The following is a 23,814-nucleotide window of genomic DNA, read 5'->3' as shown; positions in this document are numbered from 1 at the left end:
CACACACAGGAGAGAAGCTTCACCATTGTTCATTTTGTGGGAAAAGCTTTTCAACATCACACACCTTGAAGGTGCACCAGAGAATGCACACAGGAGAGCGACCTTATAGCTGTAATCAATGTGGGAAGTGTTTTTTTACATCTAGCAATCTGACTAAACACCAGAGAACACACACAGGAGAGAAAACATGTATAGCTGTAATCAATGTGGGAAGAGTTTTGGTCAATCTGGAGATCGGAAGATACACCAGAGACTACACACAGTAGAGAAACCTTATGGCTGTGATCAATGTGGGAAGAGATATAATCAGTCGAGCAGCCTTGTGGTACACCAGAGATCACACACAGGAGAGAAACCTTATGGCTGTGATCAATGTGGGAAGAGTTTTAATCAGTCAAGCAGCCTTGTGGTACACCAGAGATCACACACAGGAGAGAAACCATATAGCTGTACTCAATGTGGGAAGAGTTTTGTTACATCTGGCTGTCTGATGACACACCAGAGAACACACACCGGAGAGAAGCCTTATAGCTGTGATCAATATGGGAAGAGTTTTACTCAGTTAAACAGCCTGGTAGTGCATCTGAGAACACACACAGGAGAGAAACCTCATAGCTGTAATCAATGTGACAACAGATTCTCAGATAAAAGATATCTGATTAAACATAAAAAAATACATAGATGAAGGTTGTTTCATGATATCAATGTAATGTCACAATATGGCATGTTTAACATTGTTGTAGGAGTATGACGAGTCGCAGTTTTGTCTCACCAGGGGTGATGGTCGGATTCGCGTTTATCGTCGATGGGATGAGCATTACACCGAGGCCTGTACTCTGGAGCGGGATCGATTTGGAGGTGGAGGGTCCGTCTTGGTCTGGGCTGGTGTGTCACAGCATCATCACAGCATCATCAGACTGAGCTTGTTGTCATTGCAGGGAAGACATCCTCCACCCTCATGTGGTACCCTTCCTGCAGGCTCATTCTGACATGACTCTCCAGCATGACAATGCCACCAGCCATACTGCTCGTTCTTTGTGTGATTTCCTGCAAGACAGGAACGTCAGTGTTCTGCCATGGCCAGCGAAGAGCCTGGATCTCAATCCCATTGAGCATATCTGGGACCTGTTGGATCGGAGGGTGAGGGCTAGGGCCATTCCCCCCAGAAATGTCTGGGAACTTGCTGGTGCCTTGGTGGAAGAGTGGGGTAACATATCACAGCAAGAACTGGCAAATCGGGTGAAGTCCATGAGGAGGAGATGCACTGCAGTACTTAATGCAGCTGGTGGCCACACCAGATACTGACTATGACTTTTGATTTGACCCCTCCTTTGTTCAGGGACACATTATTCAATTTCTGTTAATCACATGTCTGTGGAACTTGTTCAGTTTGTCTCTCAGTTGTTGAATCTTGTTATGTTCATACACATGTTAAATTTGCTGAAAATAAACACAGTTAAGTGAGAGGATGTTTATTTTTTTGCTGAGATTATTTGTTGTCTTAAGGGGGAAGGTGTTACGGGCTGTGGTTTTTCCATTTATGTTTTGAGGCTGGACGTTAGCACATATAGCTCGTTAGCATGTAGGGGGCACTGATTGTCTCCTCCTTAGTCAGTATATGTTACACCTGTGCTGGCTTCTCCATCTCGTTAATTGGAAGGTGTTTCACCTGAACTGGCCCAGGTGCTATTTAAGAGTGTCTGGCCCAGTGCTCCAGGTGCTATTTAGGAGTCGCTGGCCCAGGTGCTCCAGATGCCATTTAAGAGTGTCTGGCCCAGTGCTCCAGGTGCTATTTAGGAGTCGCTGGCCCAGGTGCTCCAGGTGCTATTTAAGAGTGTCTGGCCCAGTGCTCCAGGTGCTATTTAAGAGTGTCTGGCCCAGTGCTCCAGGTGAGGTGAGACGTTGAACTGGGCAGTCAGTCATTCATTCTTTACTATGAGTCTGTCAAATGAAGTGTTATTAGTCACATGTACAGAATATAACAGGTGTAGACCTTACAGTGAAATGCTTACTCACCAGCCCCTAACCAACAATGCTGTTTAAAAAAGTACAAATAAGATTAAAAAATAAAAGGAACAAGTAATTAAAGAGCAGAAGTTAAATGACAATAGCGGGACTATATACAGGGGGTACCGGTACAGAGTCAATGTGTGGGGGCACCAGTTAGTCGAGGTAATTGAGGTAATGTGTACAGTGGCAAGAAAAATGATGTGAACCCTTTGGAATTACCTGGATTTCTGCATAAATCTGATCTTCATCTAAGTCACAACAATAGACAAACATAGTGTGCTTAAACTAATAACACAGAAATTATTGTCTTTTCTTGTCTATATTGAATAAATCATTTAAACATTCACAGTGTAGGTTGGAAAAAGTATGTGAACCCCTAGGCTAATGACTTCTCCAAATGCTAATTGGAGTTAGCTAACCTGGAGTCCTGGAGATAAATCAGACCCAGCCTGAACTGTGTGATGTAGTAGACAGTTGTAGTTTCTCTAGAGATAAATCAGACCCAGCCTGAACTGTGTGATGTAGTAGGGCGTTGTAGTTTCTCTAGAGATAAATCAGACCCAGCCTGAACTGTGTGATGTAGTATACAGTTGTAGTTTCTCTAGAGATAAATTAGATCCATTGTGATTTTTCAGACAGCAGCTCTACACTTTATTGACTGACTGATCCATTCAGCCTTCCTCTCCTCTGAAGACCCAGTGAGGGTGGAGCTCAGTCAGAGAGCTGTTGAGGGACTGGTTAGGAAGAACACTTCTACAGCCAGAGAGGTGAGAGGTCACACATGGTTTAGATGGTAAATATTTATGTCCCCTTAGTGGTTCATCACGTCAGCAAAAGGGAATATGTTCCATCATCCATGTTTATTTACATTAGTGCAAATTGTCCACTGATATTGGTGTAATTTCTCACCTCTTTTGGCTGTATGAAAGTTAATTTCCCCTCAGGCACACATTTGTTCTTTGATATTATGAAGATCATTTGTGTCAAATGTACTTTTCCCCTCATTCACCCCACCTCTTTACATTGCTTATGGATATTCGGTGGCCTGACTCAAATTCCAAACACAATGCCCATCCTGGCAGATCTAAACCTAATGCAGCTTGGAGTGATCAGATGACAGAAGTCACATTTCGGTACCAGGTGTAACTGAGGCCATAGATGCTCCATATCCATTACTTTGAGTGTTTTATATAATATGACTAAATGTGTTTCTGTGTTGCAGGGACAGTCAAGAAATGGAACAGCAAGGCCACAGAACATGACATAAACAGAGCTGTGGGAGACCACCTCAAGCCCCTGGTAGAGCCGGGGGTGGTGTTTACCACTCCACCACGCCTTCAGCAGGCTGGAAATGTGGGATTGATACTGTTTTTCATAGTAAGATGGACCAAGAGTCTGTTGATTGGTCAGTCATTAGGTTAATTTGTTTTACAATATGTTCAAATCAAGCTTTATTTATACACCACATTTCAGACATGGATGCAACACAATGGCTTCAAAGGCAAAAAAAACTAACAGAAATATTTAGTACACAAACATAAGATAAAAAACAGATTAATAACTGAAAGACTAATGAGCATTTTAAGGAAATGCCATTGATTAAAATATGAACAATTGGACACAATATCCAACCCAAAATATAGGCTTGTTTTACTACACTGTTTGTTGTTACGTTCCCCAGCAAAAAAACAGAAATGTCCCGTAAATAGAAGAGGGAACAAACAAAGAGTCACTGACAACAACCACAACTAAACAGGTGGGGTTTTAGGAGGGGCTCTGAAAGACTATGGGGGTGTCTACTGAAAGTTGACTAGTAACAACAACTGGGACCTAAAAGACACCCACCATGAGACCCACTAAATCTGCCCAAGAAGAGACAAACAAAAGAAAAACCCACACCAAACTTAAAGACAGGAAGCAAACCAAAAAGGTGGAGCAACTAAAGGTGTTGACTCTCCACATGTATCAAGACAACTGGAGCACTGGGCCAGACACTCTTAAATAGAACCTGGACCAGCTCAGGTGAAACACCTTCCCACTAACGAGATGGACAAGCCAGCACAGGTGTAACACATACTGACTAACGAGGTGACACCAATCAGTGCGTCCTACGTGCTAACGAGCTATACATGCTAACGAGCTATACATGCAAAAGTCCAACCTCAAAACATAAATGGAAAAACCAAAGCCTGTAACACCTGGCTGACAACAATAAAAAAAAATATGAAAAAAAAGTAATTCTAAATATATATATTTTTCTACAATGTACTTTTTTGCTTCTAGAACTCTCGTCCCCTTGGAACGAGCCCAAACAAAACTAATCTACAATACAGAAAAACGTGCAGTCAAAATCAATTGGGATCCATGGTAACGCACTGGCTAAACGCAAACAGCTAGCTACATTTTGAAGTGTTGCATTTTGATTCAAGTGCCTCACCAACGTGGTAAGTGTAACACAGCTCTTTTTGTGTTAGTCACTTTTTGTTAAATCACATAAATAGTACTTTTCCAAATCATGCTGAAATCAATTGAATGGGGCAAATGTTTAGGGTTCTACATTGTGAAATTCCTTAAAATAATCCTTCTACAATGTTAAAACATTCTACATTGTGACATTTTCATTGATATCACAAAACAACTCCTTCATGTATTTTCTGATGTTTAATCAGAGATCTTTTATCAGAGTATCTCTTCCCACATTGACCACAACTATAGGATTTCTCTCCTGTGTGTCCCCGCTGGTGTATAGTAAGATTGCTAGATGTAATAAAACTCTTCCCACATTGATCACAGCTGTAAGGTTTCTCTCCTGTGTGTGTTTTCTGGTGCAGCTTCAAAGTCTGTGATGTTGAAAAGCTTTTCCCACAATCTGAACAGTGGTGAAGTTTCTCTCCTGTGTGTACTCGCTGGTGTGTAGTCAGATGGCTAGATGTATTAAAACTCTTCCCACATTGATTACAGCTATAAGGTTTCTCTCCTGTGTGTGTCCGCTGGTGTATAGTAAGATTGCTAGATGTAATAAAACTCTTCCCACATTGATCACAGCTGTAAGATTTCTCTCCTGTGTGTGTTTTCTTGTGCAGCTTCAAAGTCTGTGATGTTGAAAAGCTTTTCCCACAATCTGAACAATGGTGAAGTTTCTCTCCTGTGTGTACTCGGTGGTGTGTCTTCAGATGGCTAGATGTAATAAAACTCTTCCCACATTGATCACAGCTATAAGGTTTCTCTCCTGTGTGTGTCCGCTGGTGTATGGTCAGATAGCTAGATGTAATAAAACTCTTCCCACATTGATCACAGCTATAAGGTTTGTCTCCTGTGTGTTTTCTCTGGTGTACTGTCAGATCACTAGATTGAACAAAACTCTTCCCACATTGATTACAACTAAATGATCTCTCTCCTGTGTGTGTTCTCTGGTGTATAGTCAGATTGCTAGATGTAGTAAAACTTTTCCCACATTGATCACAGCTATAGGATTTCTCTCCTGTGTGTAGTTTCCGGTGTGATTTCAGGGAGCCTGACTGAGTAAAACTCTTCCCACATTGATCACAGCTATGAGGTTTCTCTCCTGTGTGTGTTCTCTGGTGCAGCTTCAAAATCTGTGATGTTGAAAAGCTTTTCCCACAATCTGAACAGCGGTGAGATTTCTCTCCTGTGTGTACACGCTGGTGTATTTTAAGGTCTGATGAATATTTGCAATGTTTCCCACAGTCAGAGCAGCAATAAGATTTCTTTCCTGTGGGTCTCTGCTGGTGTTTCTTGAGGAGTTCTGATCTGGAGAGACTCTTCTCTGCCTCGTCAGCATCATGATGTTGTTGAGGTTCCCCAGAGGATCCACGATAGTCCCGTCTCTCTCCTATGTGAACAACAAAGTCAGACAGATGGTTAAAGGCCCACAACAGCAGAAATCCATTGTTTATTTAAGGTAAAAGGTGATGCCCAGAGCATAGCCATGAAGTTGTACATCAATTGGCGTCTGTTAAATTATTTGACAATTGTCTTAATACAGTCAAGTCATATTTTGTCTTGTTTTCACATTATTAGTAACATCGAAGATTATTAAGTAATAACAAAATTGTGAAATCCTAAGCAGTGTGCCAGACAACTTTCGGTCTCCAATATAGACCCCTTTCTGTGTTTGCTAAAATTGCAGCAGGAGGGCGATGCACATGCAATTTGGTTGTAGAAACACCTCCCTGCTAATGAGGAAACCGCTAGTTATGGACAAAGGTTTTAGCTTTTGTGTTCTGAATATTAGTGGTAGTGTTAGTGTGTAGTAGTGGTAGTGTGTAGTAGTGTTAGTGTGTAGTAGTGGTAGTGGTAATGTGTTCTGAATATTAGTGGTAGTGTTAGTGTGTAGTAGTGGTAGTGGTAGTGTGTAGTAGTGTTAGTGTGTAGTAGTGGTAGTGGTAATGTGTTCTGAATATTAGTGTTAGTGTTAGTGTGTAGTAGTGGTAGTGTGTAGTAGTGGTAATGTGTTCTGAATATTAGTGGTAGTGTTAGTGTGTAGTAGTGTTAGTGTGTAGTAGTGGTAGTGGTAATGTGTTCTGAATATTAGTGGTAGTGTTAGTGCGTGGTAGTGTGTAGTAGTGGTAGTGTGTAGTAGTGGCAGTGGTAGTGTGTAGTAGTGGTAGTGTGTAGTAGTGGTAGTGGTGTGTGTAGTAGTGGTAGTGTGTAGTAGTGGTAGTGTGTAGTAGTGGTAGTGTGTAGTAGTGGTAGTGTGTTCTGAATATTAGTGGTAGTGTTAGTGTGTAGTAGTGGTAGTGTGTAGTAGTGGTAGTGTGTTCTGAATATTAGTGGTAGTGTTAGTGTGTAGTAGTGTTAGTGTGTAGTAGTGGTAGTGTGTAGTAGTGTTAGTGTGTAGTAGTGGTAGTGTGTAGTAGTGGTAGTGGTGTGTGTAGTAGTGGTAGTGTGTAGTAGTGGTAGTGTGTAGTAGTGGTAGTGTGTTCTGAATATTAGTGGTAGTGTTAGTGTGTAGTAGTGGTAGTGGTAATGTGTTCTGAATATTAGTGGTAGTGGTAGTGTGTAGTAATGGTAGTGTGTAGTAGTGGTAGTGTGTAGTAGTGTGTAGTAGTGGTAGTGTGTAGTAGTGGTAGTGTGTTCTGAATATTAGTGGTAGTGGTAGTGTGTAGTAGTGGTAGTGTGTAGTAGTGGTAGTGTGTAGTAGTGGTAGTGTGTAGTAGTGGTAGTGTGTAGTAGTGGTAGTGTGTAGTAGTGGTAGTGTGTAGTAGTGGTAGTGTGTAGTAGTGGTAGTGGTAATGTGTTCTGAACAACAACAACATAGACCTACTGTAGGACCCATAACTTCACCTTACAACAACATAGACCTGCTGTAGGACCCATAACTTCACCTTACAACAACATAGACCTGCTGTAGGACCCTGATAAGGGAATTATATAATAAAGGTAAATGAATAAAGAATCCATCCCTGAAACATAACTGATTAGTAATTAATAGTTATGTAGCATGTGTAATGAATAATTAAAGTACTGAACGTAAGTCCCATAAGGTCTAGTAGAAGACCCTGGAGGAAGGGAAATGTGTGTGCGTGTTAGTGGGCCTAAGGGAACTGTAGACCTGGAGAGACTTAGGAGAAAAGAAGGAGTAACCTTCAAGGTCCCCCTAATCTCGGGGGAAAGGAACAGACAGCACTGGATAGTGATTAACAGTGATGAGAACTCCAGGGAGGGATACAACTCACCTACTGTTCGTGTGTAGGTATGTGCGTAAGAGGGGAGTGAGCATAAAAGGAACATCTTCGTGTAATGTACTTCAGAACGTTCTCTGACTAAACTGTACAGACCTTTTGCAGAAAGCTGAGTCCTTGCCTAATTATTTTTTACCCAGTGTCTTACAAACCTTGGGAATTAGTCAAGGCTTATTGATTGTTAACCTGTTGGGGTGTAGGGGGCAGTATTTTCACGGCCGGATGAAAAACTTACCCAAAATTAAACTGGTTACTACTCTGGCCCAGAAACTAGAATATGCATATTATTAGTAGATTTGGATAGAAAACACTGAAGTTTCTAAAACTGTTTGAATGGTGTCTGTGAGTATAACAGAACTCATATGGCAGGCAAAAACCTGAGAAAAATCCAACCAGGAAGTGGAAAGTCAGAATTGTAGTTCTTTTTTTGATTCTCTATCGAAACTACAGTTTCTGTGGGGTCACGTTGCACTTCCTAAGGCTTCCATTGGCTGTCAACAGCCTTCAGAAAGTTCTTTCAGCATTCTCCTGTCACTGGGCAGATAATAGGAGCTCAGTCAATCAGTGGACTGCCTGTGGACAAAGGGATTGGATATGCGCAGTCACGCTGTTCCTTCTTTTTCTTCTTGAATGAATACGCTATTGTCCGGTTGGAATATTATCGCAATTTTACATTAAAAATACCATAAAGATTGATTTTAAACAGCATTTGACATGCTTCTAAGTATGGTAATGGAACATTTTGACTTTGTCTCTGGTACCGCGCTCGCACGTTATGCCTTTAGATAAGTGATCTGTACGAACAAAATGGAGGTATTGACATAAATATGGATTATTTCGAACAAAAACTAAATGTATTGTGGAAGTAGCAGTCCTGGGAGTGCATTCTGACGAAGATCAGCAAAGGTAAGAGAATATTTATAATACTAATTCTGAGTTTAGGTGACCCCGAACTTGGCGGGTGTCTGTATAGCTTGCTGTGATGGCGAGCTATGTACTCAGAATATTGAAAAATGTGCTTTCTCCGTAAAGCTATTTTAAAATCTGACACAGCGGTTGCATCCAGGAGTAGTCTATCTATAATTCTTTAAATAATTGTTAAATATTTTGTCAACATTTATGATGAGTATTTTTGTAAATTGATGTGCACATTCAACGGGGTTTTGGTGGGAATACATTTTCTGAACATCACGCGCCAATGTAAAATGCTGTTTTTGGATATAAATATGAACTTTATCGAACAAAACATACATGTATTGTGTAACATAATGTCCTAGGAGTGTCATCTGATGAAGATCGTCAAAGGTTAGTGCTTCATTTAGCTGTGTTTTGGGTTTTATTGACACATGTCCTTGCTTGGAAAATGGGTGTGTGATTATTTTTGTCTATGTACTCTCCTAACATAATCTAATGTTTTGCTTTCGCTGTAAAGCCTTTTTGAAATCGGACAATGTGGTTACACTTCTCCTTGATGTATCTTTAAACTGGTGTAAAATAGTTGTATGTTTGAGAAAGTTGAATTATGACATTTTGTTGTTTTGAATTTGCCGCCCTGATATTTCACTGGCTGTGTCCCGCAGACGCTAGCGTCCCACGTAGCCCATAGAAGTTAATTATTATCATTGGGATAGAAAATTCCACTGACAGACCCATAACTTCACCTAACAATAACACAAACCTACTGTAGGACCCATAACTTCACCTAACAATAACATAGACCTACTTGTCCTGATGACGCCTTGCTGTCCCCAGTCCACCTGGCCGTGCTGCTGCTCCAGTTTCAACTGTTCTGCCTACGGCTATGGAACCCTGACCTGTTCACCGGACATGCTACCTTGTCCCGGACCTGCTGTTTTCAACTCTCTCTACCACACCTGCTGTCTCTAACTCTGAATGCTCCGCTATGAAAAGCCAACTGACACTGAATAAACCCCCACTTCCTTCCATTCTGCTAGCAAACGTGCAATCTTTGGAAAATAAAATCGATGACCTACGCGGAAGACTAAACTACCAACGGAACATTCAAAACTGTAATATCTTATAATTCACGGAGTCGTGGCTAAACAACGACATTATCAACATACAGCTGGCTGGTTATATGCTGCACTGGCAGAATAGAACAGTGGCGTCTGGTAAGACAAGGGGAGGCGGACTATGTATTTTTGCAAATAACAGCTGGTGCACGATATCTAAGGAAGTCTCGAGCTATTGCTCGCCTGAGGTAGAGTATCTCATGCTAAGCTGTAGACCACACTATCTACCTAGAGAGTATATCTGTATTTTTCATAGCTGTTTACATACCACCACAGACTGAGGCTGGCACTAAGACCGTATTGAATGAGCTGTATTCCTCCATAAACAATCAGGAAAACACTCACCCAGAGGCAGTGTTCCTAGTAGCCGGGGACTTTAATGCAGGGAAACTTAAATCTGTCTTGCCAAATTTCTATCACCATGTTAAATGTGCAACCAGAGGGAAAACAACTCTGGACCATCTATACTCCACACAGATGCATACAAAGCTCTCCCTCGCCCTCCATTTGGAAAATCTGACCATCCTCCTGATTCCTGCTTACAAGCTAAAATTAAAGCAGGAAGCACCAGTGACTCGATCAATAAGAAAGTGGTCAGATGAAGCAGATGCTAAGCTACAGGACTGTTTTTCTAGCACAGACTGGAATATGTTCCGGGATTCCTCCGATGGCATTCAGGAGTACACCACAACAGTCATTGGCTTCATCAATCAGTGCATCGATGATGTCGTACCCACAGTGACCAACCCCAACCAGAAGCAATGGATTACAGGCAACATCCGCACTGAGCTAAAGGCTAGAGCTGCCGCTTTCAAGGAGCGGGACTCTAACCCCGAAGGTTATAAGAAATCCCGTTATGCCCTCCGATGAACCATCAAACAGGCAAAGTGTCAATACAGGACTAAGATCAAATCGTACTACAAAAGGCTCTGATGCTCGTTGGATGTGGCAGGGCTTACAAACCATTACAGACTACAAAGGGAAGCACAGCCAATAGATGCCCAGTGACAGAAGAGCTAAATTACGGCAAATAACACTGAAACATGCATGAGAGCACCAGCTGTTCCGAAAGACTGTGTGAGCACGTCCTACGCAGCCGATGTGAGTAAGACCATTAAACAGGTTAACATTCACAAGGCCGCAAGGCCAGACGGATTACCAGGATGTGTACTGTGAGCATGCAAGTGTCTTCACTGATATTTTCAACCTCTCCCTGTCCGAGTCTGTAATACCAACATGTTTTAAGCAGACCACCATAGTCCCTGTGCCCAAGAACACTAAGGTAACCTGCCTAAATGACTACCAACCCGTAGCACTTACGTCTGTAGCCATGAAGTGCTTTGAAAGGCAGGTCACGGCTCACATCAACACCATTATCCCAGAAACCCTGGACCCACTCCAATTTGCATACCGCCCTAACAGATCCGCAGATGATGCAATCTCTATTGCACTCCACACTGCCCTTTCCCACCTGGACAAAAGGAACACCTATGTCAGAATGATATTCATTGAAAACAGCTCAGCGTTCAACACCATCGTGCCCTCAAACCTCATCAATAAATTAAGGAACCTGGGACTAAACACCTTCCTCTGCAACTGGATCCTGGACTTCCTGACGGGCCGCCCCCATGTTGTAAGTGTATGTAACAACACAACACATCCGCCACGCTGATCCTCAACACAGGTGCCCCTAAGGGATGTGTGCTCAGTCCCCTCCTGTACACACTGTTCACTTATGACTGCACAGCCAGGCACAACTCCAACACCATCATTAAGTTTGCTGATGACACAACAGTGGTAGTCCTGATCAACGACAAGACAGCCTATAGGGAGGTCAGAGACCTGGCCGTGTGCTGCAAGGACAACAACCTCTCCCTCAATGTGATCAAGACTAGAGGTCGACTGATTAATCGGAATGGCCGATTAATTAGGGACGATTTCAAGTTTTCATAATAATCGGTAATCGGCATTTTTTGACACCGATTATGGCCGATTACCTTGCGCTCCACGAGGAGACTGCGTGGCAGGCTGACTACCTGTTATGCGAGTGCAGCAAGGAGCCAAGGTAAGGTGCTAGCTAGCATTAAACTTATCTTATAAAAAACAATCAATCTTAACATAATCACTAGTTAACTACACATGGTTGATGATATTACTAGTTTATCTAGCTTGTCCTGCGTTGCATATAATCGATGCGGTGCCTGTTAATTTGTCTTTGAATCACAGCCTACTTCACCAAACGGATTATTTAACAAGCGCATTCGCGAAAAAAGCACTGTCGTTGCACCAATGTACCTAACCATAAACATAAATGCCTTTTTTTAAATCAATACACAAGTATATATTTTTAAACCTGCATATTTAGTTACTATTGCCGGCTAACATTAATTTATTTTAACTAGGGAAATTGTGTCACTTTTCTTGCGTTCTGTGCAAGCAGAGTCAGGGTATATGCAGCAGTTTGGGCCGCCTGGCTCGTTGCGAACTGTGTAAAGACCATTTCTTCCTAACAAAGACCGTAATTAATTTGCCAGAATTGTACATAATTATGACATAACATTGAAGGTTGTGCAATGTAACAGCAATATTCAGACTTATGGATGCCACCGTTAGATAAAATACAGAACGGTTCCGTATTTCACTGAACGAATAAACATTTTGTTTTCGAAATGATCGTTTCCGGATTTGACCATATTAATGACCTAAGGCTCGTATTTCTGTGTGTTATTATATTATAATTAAGTCTATGATTTGATAGAGCAGTCTGACTGAGCGGTGGTAGGCAGCAGCAGGCTCGTAAGCATTCATTCAAACAGCCCTTTTGTGCATTTGCTAGCAGCTCTTCGCTGTGCTTCAAGCAATGCGCTGTTTATGACTTCAAGCCTATCAACTCTCGAGATTAGTCTGGCAATACTAAAGTATGTATTAGAACATCCAATAGTCAAAGGTATATGAAATACAAATTGTATAGAGAGAAATAGTCCTATAATAACTACAACCTAAAACTTCTTACCTGGAAATATTGAAAACTCATGTTAAATGGAACCATCAGCTTTCATATGTTCTCATGTTCTGAGCAAGGAACTTAAACGTTAGCTTTTTTACATGGCACATATTGCACTTTTACTTTCTTCTCCAACACTTTGTTCTTCCATTATTGAAACCAAATTGAACATGTTTCATTATTTATTTGAGACTAAATTGGTTTTTATTTATGTATTATATTAAGTTAAAATAAGTGCCCATTCAGTATTGTTGCAATTGTCATTATTACAAATATATATATAAAAATCGGCCGATTAGTTGGCATCGACTTTTTTTGGTCCTCCAATAAATCGGTATCGGCATTGAAAAATCATAATCGGTCGACCTCTAATCAAGACTAAGGAGATGATTGTGGACTACAGGAAAAAGAGGACCGAGCACGCCCCCATTCTCATCGACGGAGCTGTAGTGGGGCAGGTCACCACATCACCAACAAACTAACATGGTCTAAGCACACCAAGACAGTTGTGAAAAGGGCACGACAAAACTTATTTCCCCTCAGGAGACGAAAAAGATTTGGCATGGGTCCTCAGATCCTCAAAAGGTTCTACAGCTGCACCATCAATAGCCAACTGGTTGCATCACTGCCTGGTATGGCAACTGCTCGGACTCTGACCGCAAGGCCTTACAGAGGGTAGTGCGAATGGCCCAGTACATCACTGGGGCCAAGCTTCCTGCCATCCAGGACCTCTAACTGTGTCAGAGGAATGCCCTAAAAATTGTCAAAGACTCCAGCCACCCTAGTCATAGACTGTTCTCCCTGCTACCGCACGGCAAGCGGCTTCTAAACAGCTTCTACCCCCAAGCCATAAGACTCCTGAACATCTAATCAAATGGCTACCCAGACTATTTGCATTGCCCCCCCCCCACACCTTTTTACACCGCTGCTACTCTCTGTTGTTATAATCTATGCATAGTCACTTTAACTCTACCTACATGTACATATTATCTCAACTAACCGGTACCCCCGCACATTGACTCTGTACAGTTGCTGAGACTGAGTGGACGATGGTGAAGAACAGTGGAGTGAAAAGGGCTAAAGTTGGTAATGAACAGCAGTTTATGGTCGGAGTGGGAATCATCAGCAAGGATGTTTTTGTGGGTGACCCGTTAACGGTCTCAAAGATGGTGAAGGATGAATTGGGTAAAGTGGAATCGGTTTGAGTGACCAGGAGCGGTATGATGCTGATTGTGTGTCAACAGCGCAAAAGGAGAAGCTCTGTGACTCAACAAGATGTGGACGGCTATGACTTTCAGAGTAGGGCACCGGTTAAAAGTGTCATCTCTGGTGTTGCGTTGGACATAGAGGCTGGGTGGTTTAGGGAAAACATTCCAGGTAGACGCACGTCCATTAAATTGAATAACAGACGGAAGGTTTTACTGTCGTTTGGTGAACTGGTTCTCCCATCTTATGTAAAACCTGGGTATGTGAGATATGCGGTGAGACCCTATGTACAGAAGCCGCTGCGGTGTTACAATTGTAAAAGTTTGGACACGTGGCAAGTGTTTGTCTAAGGAATAAATATGTCATAGTTGAAGAGTCAGATGAAGCATGTTGTTGTAATTGTGATGGGAATCACGTTCCCAAGATCCTGGAGTGCCCTGTACGGATGAAGGATGTCACAGTAGCTAGGATCAGGCCCATCCAGCAGGTGTCCTATGTGCAGGCAGTGAAAATAGCTGAAGGAGTGAGTAGAGAGAAGGTAGTGGATGTCCCACAGTCTGCAGTGAAGCCATGCAGGAGAAGGATCCCAACACACTAATAGTGTAGAAGGTGAACTGAGTTGTGTTTATAGCACAAGTGAGAAATTGCACTAGTCAAACTGTTTATTTTGTATTCTATAATTTTAATTAGAATGATTTGTTCTTTAAAAAAATATATGTTTTGGGGGTATTTTTTACAACCCCGTACAGTAGGTGGCAGCAATACACCTGATGAGTGTAGTCTGACAAACCTCAGCGAAGAAGAAGACATGGTAAGAACCAAAGTGTTGGTCAGTGTTTCCAGATGACCCTAATTAGATGTTACATTACATGTTTTCTTACTTCATGTAGCCGGCTAGCTAGCCAACATATTCAAACTTCTTATTCCTCTCTGATAAGATACCGCTGCACAAACATGCTTATCTATGCCTACACCAGCACTGGCACCAGGCAGTATTAGCCAGCTACGTTTGACTCTTAATACATTTAGCAAGCTAGCTAGCGATTAGCATTAGCGGCTAACATTATTTTAGCAACACCTTGCTAAGAAAAGACAAACGTTCGCCTTCAATGTAATGGCATGAAAATAATTGCCAGAATATTATACAATGACTTATCAACAGCTCTAACAATTTGACCCCCACAGGAAATCTTCACTGGCAGTTATAGAAAGACCCATTTACCATCTAGCCATTGATTCTTGAAGAATATAACTTATAAATGCCTCAAATTATTCAACTGTATTACCCCATCAGAAACCAAAACATGAGCTCGTATAAGGCCAGAGGAGTAGGGTCGATCCAAGCGTTCTGACCTCACAAAGACAGTAAAGCACCCAAGCTAACTGGCTACCGTTGGATAGCTTGCTAGACACAAATGAGAAAAAACCTCACTCTTACCATTTTACTTGCCCTAGCAGAGCTGGTTAGGCTGTTTTCATGTTATCCAGAGCGTTGGTGACTAACTGTGCTGCTCGCAACAATTTAATTTGAGCTTTTTTTAAAGTTTACTGACACCTGGACATATTCAACGGGTGTTGAGCGCTAGTAAATTCTTCAGTTATTCTAAGCTCCGGTACACTCAGACGAGAGTGCTCTGAAATCGGAGTAGAAAGCCAGAGCGAATTTACGAACGCACCCGAATTAACAATGTCCACTGAGAACACACACGACCCCTTGGCTAAGAATGATGTGAATAATCAAGTCAATAAATGTTGGGTAGTTAGTTAGAATATAGTTAATATACTGGTAAGTTTGATGTATAAGTAGCCAACTAACGTTAGGTAGCTACAGTTGAAGTCAGAAGTTTACATACACTTTAGCCAAATACATTTAAACTCAGTTTTTCACAATTCCTGACAATTAATCCTAGTAAAAATTCCATGTCTTAGGTCAGTTAGGATCACCACTTTATTTTAAGAATGTGAAATGTCAGAATAATAGTAGAAAGAATGATTTATTTCAGCTTTATTTCTTTCATCACATTCCCAGTGGGTCAGAAGTTTACATACACTCAATTAGTATTTGGTAACATTGCCTTTAAATTGTTTAACTTGGGTCAAACGTTTCTGGTAGCCTTACACAAGCTTCCCACAATAAGTTGGGTGAATTTTGGCCCATTCCTCCTGACAGAGCTGGTGTAACGGAGACAGTTTTGCAGGCCTCCTTGCTCACACACGCTTTTCAGTTCTGCCCACACATTTTCTATGGGATTGAGGTCAGGGCTTTGTGATGGCCACTCCAATTCCTTGACTTTGTTGTCCTTAAGCCATTTTGCCACAACTTTGGAAGTATGCTTGGGGTCATTGTCCATTTGGAAGACCCATTTGCGACCAAGCTTTAACCTCCTGACTGATGTCTTGAGATGTTGCTTCAATATATATTTGTGAAGTGCACCAGTCCCTCCTGCAGCAAAGCACCCCCACAACATGATGCTGCCACCCCCGTGCTTCACGGCTGGGATGGTGTTCTTCGGTTTGCAAGCCTCCCCTTTTCCCTCGAAACATAACGATGGTCATTATGGCCAAACAGTTCTATTTTTGTTTCATCAGACCAGATGACATCTCTCCAAAAAGTACAATCTTTGTCCCCACGTGCAGTTGCAAACCATAGTCTGACTTTTTTATGGCGGTTTTGGAGCAGTGGCTTCTTCCTTGCTGAGCGACCTTTCAGGTTATGTTGATATTGGGGGGGTCATTTTACTGTGGACATAGATACTTTTGTACCTGTTTCTGGGATTTATTTGCACTTTACGTTCATCTCATCTCCTCCTGAGCAGTATGACGGCTGTGTGGTCCCATGGTGTTCATACTTGCGTACTATTGTTTGTACAGATGAACATGAACCAGACTTGTGAAGGTCCACCATTTTTTTCTGAGGTCTTTGCTGATTTCTTTTGATTTTCCCATGATGTCAAGCAAAGAGGCACTGAGTTTGAAGGTAGGCCTTGAAATACATCCACAGGTACACCTCCAATTGACTCAAATTATGTCAATTAGCCAATCAGAAGCTTCTAAAGCCATGACATTATTTTCTGGAATTTTCCAAGCTGTTTAAAGGCACAGTCAACTTAGTGTATGTAAACTTCTGACCCACTGGAATTGTGATACAGTGAATTATAAGTGAAATAATCTGTAAACAATTGTTGGAAAAACTACTTGTGTCATGCACAAAGTAGATGCCCTAACCGACTTGTCAAAACTATAGTTTGTTAACAAACAATTTGTGGAGTGGTCTGTAAACAATTGAAAAACAAGTTGATGACTCCAACCTAAGTGTATGTAAACTTCTGACTTCAACTGTAGCTGACACACTGGTACATACTGCTGTAAAGATATGCTATGCGGTTTGTAAGGATAACGTAGCCAACATATCGTTACATTGCTCAACATTTTCTAAACATTTGTCATAATTAGTTAAAGCAGTTCATTTGTATCCACTCTCTCGTCGGACTTCGGCTGCATAGTTTCCGCCATTTTTTTCAAATCTGAAAATAGTTGAAGCCCCGCCCATTTCCAGAAGAATTGCATTATGGGCCCTAAAAGCACAGAAATAGTGTCCTCTGCATGTATACTTCGTATTTTGGCGACTGTAGTACGACATCCGGGAACTTTTGGCCACTAACTATATCCATGCTAACTATATCCATACTAACTATACCCATACTAACTATATCCATACTAACTATATCCATACTAACTATATCCATACTAACTATACCCATACTAACTATACCCATACTAACTATACCCATACTAACTATATCCATACTAACTATATCCATACTAACTATATCCATGCTAACTATATCCATGCTAACTATATCCATGCTAACTATATCCATGCTAACTATATCCATACTAACTATATCCATACTAACTATATCCATGCTAACTATATCCATGCTAACTATATCCATGCTAACTATATCCATGCTAACTATATCCATACTAACTATATCCATGCTAACTATATCCATGCTAACTATATCCATGCTAACTATATCCATGCTAACTATATCCATGCTAACTATATCCATACTAACTATATCCATACTAACTATATCCATACTAACTATATCCATGCTAACTATATCCATGCTAACTATATCCATGCTAACTATATCCATGCTAACTATATCCATGCTAACTATATCCATGCTAACTATATCCATGCTAACTATATCCATACTAACTATATCCATACTAACTATATCCATACTAACTATATCCATACTATGGCCACTAACTATATCCATACTAACTATATCCATACTAACTATATCCATACTATGGCCACTAACTATATCCATACTAACTATATCCATACTAACTACATCCATACTACCTATATCCATACTAACTATACCCATACTATGGCCACTAACTATATCCATACTAACTATATCCATACTAACTATATCCATACTAACTATATCCATACTAACTATACCCATACTATGGCCACTAACTATATCCATACTAACTATATCCATACTAACTATATCCATACTAACTATATCCATACTAACTATATCCATACTAACTATACCCATACTAACTATATCCATACTAACTATATCCATACTAACTATATCCATACTAACTATATCCATACTAACTATATCCATACTAACTATACCCATACTATGACAAATAAGCATAATATGGTTAGTATGAGTATTCGAACACAGCTCAAGTCTCTGGGCAGCCATTTTGTTTCTGTTTAAAAACTAGGTTGCCCCTTTAAAAAAGCCACACAATCAATCAACCAATCTGCAGTCCAAACAATAACAAAGCTGTAATTCCACCACTGTTTTGGTAATAAGATGATGGATGGGGCTGGAGAAATGTAACTCATTTCAAATTCATAGACAGACCTATGGATGCAAGGATATCAACATTATAGTTTTAACCATGTTGAGGCTATACAGTGTTGATTTACATTGTTTCTGAACATTGGAGTAAAATAAGCTTATTTGGGGTTCTGATGGGGTACAACAGTTGAACTAAGCTCATGAGGCATGTGTTATATTCTTCAAGAGTCAATGGCTATATATAAATTATTTAAAAGTCCAAATATGGATGTAGCAATTGCATATTTCCCCTTTCACACCTCAGTTTAACAAGTGTAGAGTTTGTGCCTCTGTTTTTAAGACAGTACTTACTAGTGTTAATCAGGGCATGTTCATCGTTAGAACCATTGGATGCCTTATGATGCCCTTGGGAAACCGGGCCCAGATATCCAGTTTCCTCCTCTTCTTCCTTCTTCGATGTGACAGTCATCTCCCTCTCCCCCTCTTTCACTCCAAAAACTGCATCATCCTCCTCCTTCACTCTCAACAAGTCTTCCTCTTCTTTCACTGAAACGTTTTTGTCTTCTTCTTTCACTGTAACAGCCTCACCCTCTACTTGTTTTTGTATTGTAACAGCCTCCTCTTCTTCCTCCTCTTTGACTAGAGTTTCTTTCTCCGTCCAGTAGATCTCCTCTTCTTTAGCAGGAGGAGAGTAGCTTAGTGAACTCATGGTGGGGGATGTTAGCTAGCTAGGCTAATGCTAACTTAACCAGCCCGCTACCTGACTAATAACAACAACACTGTAAATATGAAATTAAATCTGATAACTAACTAGACGACAGAAGTGGGTTTAAAACACAGTGGCTAATATACACGAAAGCATCTAAAGAGCTTTATTGTTCGGCTATTTTGTCTATCAAGCTACGGAGGTGGCTGACGAACTGTTGTTGCTGTTGAAAGACCCGTTCCGTCCACTACATTATACGTCACACCGACAGCATCACCTTAAAGCCACATACCATCATCTGCTGACTGGAGTGGGTAACGCTGTTGAGTAAAATGTATATTTTATTTTCAGACAAGTTAAAGTGTAGGAAGCATGAGTTTTTACTCACCAGCGTAACAACACAGTGTGGTTAAAGACTTAGTAACTTAGTTGTAGTTACGATATGGTTACCTATAAGTACAAACAGTTATGTTTTTGCATTATTACAAATGTATTAACTTATTTCGGGAAATCTTCTAAACTACCCACAATGCACTATTTCCCAACGTCATATGTATTATCAACTCTATGCTACCGAGTTTGTATGCCAGTGTAACGGTGTAATGAAGTTGCATTTAAAAAAAAGTATTTAACCTTTATTTAACCAGGCAAGCCAGCTAAGGACAAATTCTTATTTACAATGACGGCCAAACCCCTGCCAAACCCTAACCCAGACGATGCTGGGCCACTGTGCGTTGCCCTATGGGACTCCCAATCCCGGCCTGTTATGATACAGCCTAGTTTTGAACCAGGGTCTGTGGTGACGCCTCTAGCACTGAGATTCAGTACCTTAGATCGCTGCTCGTGTGTCAGTGATAAAGGATGTGATTCTGGGTAACCCACAGCAGATTTTTTGAGAAATTGGAAATTGAGTGGTCCTGGGATAGGAATGTATAAAGTTGACATTACATCATAAAATCCACCTTTTACATCATAAATTAGCTATTTTGTTTTAGTAACTTCTGTTGTTGGTTTGGCGTCAAAATAAGCCTCTCTTTATATGTTATTTGCCGAATCTCCATGTGGGTTTTATGCTAAAGTTCCCTCTTTCAAGTTGGTAGCATTTAACATTTACATTTAGCAAACTGGAAAATGCATCTTCTATAGGAGTGCTATTTATATCCTGATCATTCATCCACACTGCATCTTCTATAGGAGTGCTATTTATATCCTGATCATTCATCCACACTGCATCTTCTATAGGAGTGCTATTTATATACTGATCATTCATCCACACTGTGTGTCTCATCAATGCAGGTAATTTATGACAAATGTATAAAGTATATGTTTTAAAAAACTCATGAACACCAGCCAGTTTATTAGCCCGGTTCTGTTAGTTTAGGTGTATTATACTTCTTCGCCACCAGAGGGGAACATTGAGTCATTTTTCAGGTTAATTAGATATATTTTGGTACTAAAATGGATGACAGTTTATTCTGATGTTGTGAATATGAGATTACACATGGAAACAATGTATTTATTTTATTATAGTAAATTAGGAATTATTAGGAATTGTTACATCCACTATATGTTCACAATGATTTTGACAGACATCTTGATTGTTTTTTGTTAGTATATTATCGGGCAGATTTATGGAGAATTGCTGTGGGAGTGCTGTTTATATCCCATCACTACTGATCATTCATCCATACTGTGTGTGTCCCATCATTGCAGCTTTGGAAATAAATTAACTATCCATCCATTGCTCCTTCCTGTGTTGACTCACTGACTTGAGGGACGGGACCAGGAAGGTCACACTAGCTCGATATCTAGCTCAAGCTTGCCAACGTTAACCACACCTTTCCATGTACTGTGCGGTTGTTTTATCTTGAGAGAACCCGTTAGCACGGTAGGCTCTGGTGCCTTCTTGCCGTGGGCTCAAAATTACAGAGGAAATCAACCTGCTTGCTCCTTTTTGTTTTGTCAAATTTTCATTAGGGGGGTTACGTTTGATACCGGAGCTACGAGGCCTGCGTCCAAATCGCTAAGCAGTAAACTTCAAAGCAGTGTACCGATGCCTGTATCACTTTATCAGCAGCACGTCATCAATGGCGTCTGAAGATTCATTTAAACGAACAACCACCTGATTGGTTTGGTATTGGGCTTGTTCGACACTGCAGGCGACTGCCGACTGACTGATCTACAAATCACCGTACATCATAAATAACTACTCATTATTATTTAGAAATCAGTCTAGCAGTCACCATTTACCCACAATGCAGCATGGATTTGATGCTCTCGAACAGGGCCAGTGGTTTAGTAGATGACAGAGAGGCTACGCTGCGTTGGACGTCATCTATAATAATTTGGCTGTTCTAAATTCTGTGTTGCTCAAAGCCTTGAGTAATGAACCTATTTTTGACACAAGAGGCTGGAAAGCGTCATTGCTTCAGGAAGCTTTGTTTCCCTGTCACTACTTTTCAGCATGTTCTCTGTGATGTAGACCACAGGAGTTTTGTAACTTTTTCAACCTTAGTTTACTGCTACCGCACTGACTGACATCTGGAATCGATCTATTTTTGATGCTGTGATTTTCCCTGCCATCATTCTGTATGTCTCTGCTCTTTTGATCTGCAGTCATGTTTTAGTTGGGTTTTGTTAGTTGGGTTCTAACTGGTCTAGTTGGGCTCCAGCTCGCTGACCATAGCTAGTTGGCTAAATAGCTAATATTAGCTGTCTGGCTAAGATAACTGCACATAGCTAATATTCTTTGATATTTGGTTAGATGGCGTTATTTATTTCCAAAACATTGGTTTACTTTAATTACTCAAGTCATGAGTTCAAACGATTGGTTTAATATGAAGTTCTACATTTGAAGTTATTTCTGTTGTAGTTTACATCATAAGGAATAGGCTGGTCCTCCATATTACATCACACCTGACTTTGGCATTCTTCTGAATTCTGATTGGTTTTATGTAATAACTCCAAAAATAGAACATTGTTGTAACTTTGCATTGGGACTTTAAAAATATTATATTTTATATTTTATAAACAACACAAAAGATACACACACAAATGACAACATCATACAAACATTAACTACATCACACCTGTCCAGACCCACTAGAACACACCTCCATCTCCATTAACTACATCACACCTGTCCAGACCCACTAGAACACACCTCCATCTCCATTAACTACATCACACCTGCCCAGACCCACTAGAACACACCTCCATCTCCATTAACTACATCACACCTGCCCAGACCCACTAGAACACACCTCCATCTCCATTAACTACATCACACCTGTCCACTAGAACACACCCCCATCTCCATTAACTACATCACACCTGCCCAGACCCACTAGAACACACCTCCATCTCCATTAACTACATCACACCTGTCCAGACCCACTAGAACACACCTCCATCTCCATTAACTACATCACACCTGTCCAGACCCACTAGAACACACCTCCATCTCCATTAACTACATCACACCTGTCCAGACCCACTAGAACACACCTCCATCTCCATTAACTACATCACACCTGCCCAGACCCACTAGAACACACCTCCATCTCCATTAACTACATCACACCTGTCCAGACCCACTAGAACACACCTCCATCTCCATTAACTACATCACACCTGTCCAGACCCACTAGAACACACCTCCATCTCCATTAACTACATCACACCTGTCCAGACACACTAGAACACACCCCCATCTCCATTAACTACATCACACCTACCCAGACCCACTAGAACACACCTCCATCTCCATTAACTACATCACACCTGTCCACTAGAACACACCTCCATCTCCATTAACTACATCACACCTGCCCAGACCCACTAGATCACACCTCCATCTCCATTAACTACATCACACCTGCCCAGACCCACTAGAACACACCTCCATCTTCATTAACTACATCACACCTGCCCAGACCCACTAGAACACACCTCCATCGCCATTAACTACATCACACCTGCCAGACCCACTAGAACACACCTCCATCTCCATTAACTACATCACACCTGCCCAGACCCACTAGAACACACCTCCATCTCCATTAACTACATCATACCTGCCCAGACCCACTAGAACTCACCTCCATCTCCATTAACCTGTTATGGCTAGGGGGCAGTATTTTCACGGCCGGATAAAAAACGTACCCGATTTAATCTGATTATTACTCCTGCCCAGAAACTAGAATATGCATATAATTATTAGCTTTGGATAGAAAACACCCTAAAGTTTCTAAAACTGCTTGAATGGTGTCTGTGAGTATAACAGAACTCATTTGGC

At 41.1% G+C, this 23,814-nt stretch overlaps 1 protein-coding gene across 1 annotated transcript in view; it reads right to left on the bottom strand.

Moving 5' to 3' along the window:
- The window catches only part of LOC115178102 (zinc finger protein 271-like), a 61,924-nt gene that overhangs the window by 20,442 nt on the left and 17,668 nt on the right, over nucleotides 1–23,814 (bottom strand). The window contains exon 3 of the mRNA XM_029739139.1: nucleotides 4,769–5,665. Within this exon, the coding sequence (XP_029594999.1) occupies nucleotides 4,769–5,665 (897 nt within the window). The remainder of the gene's footprint in view (nucleotides 1–4,768; nucleotides 5,666–23,814) is intronic.

This window comes from Salmo trutta, chromosome 38 (assembly GCF_901001165.1).
Source record: "Salmo trutta chromosome 38, fSalTru1.1, whole genome shotgun sequence".
NCBI classification, from domain to species: domain Eukaryota; kingdom Metazoa; phylum Chordata; class Actinopteri; order Salmoniformes; family Salmonidae; genus Salmo; species Salmo trutta.
Note: the sequence above shows the minus strand (reverse complement) of the source record. Positions and strands in the feature narration are given on the sequence as shown.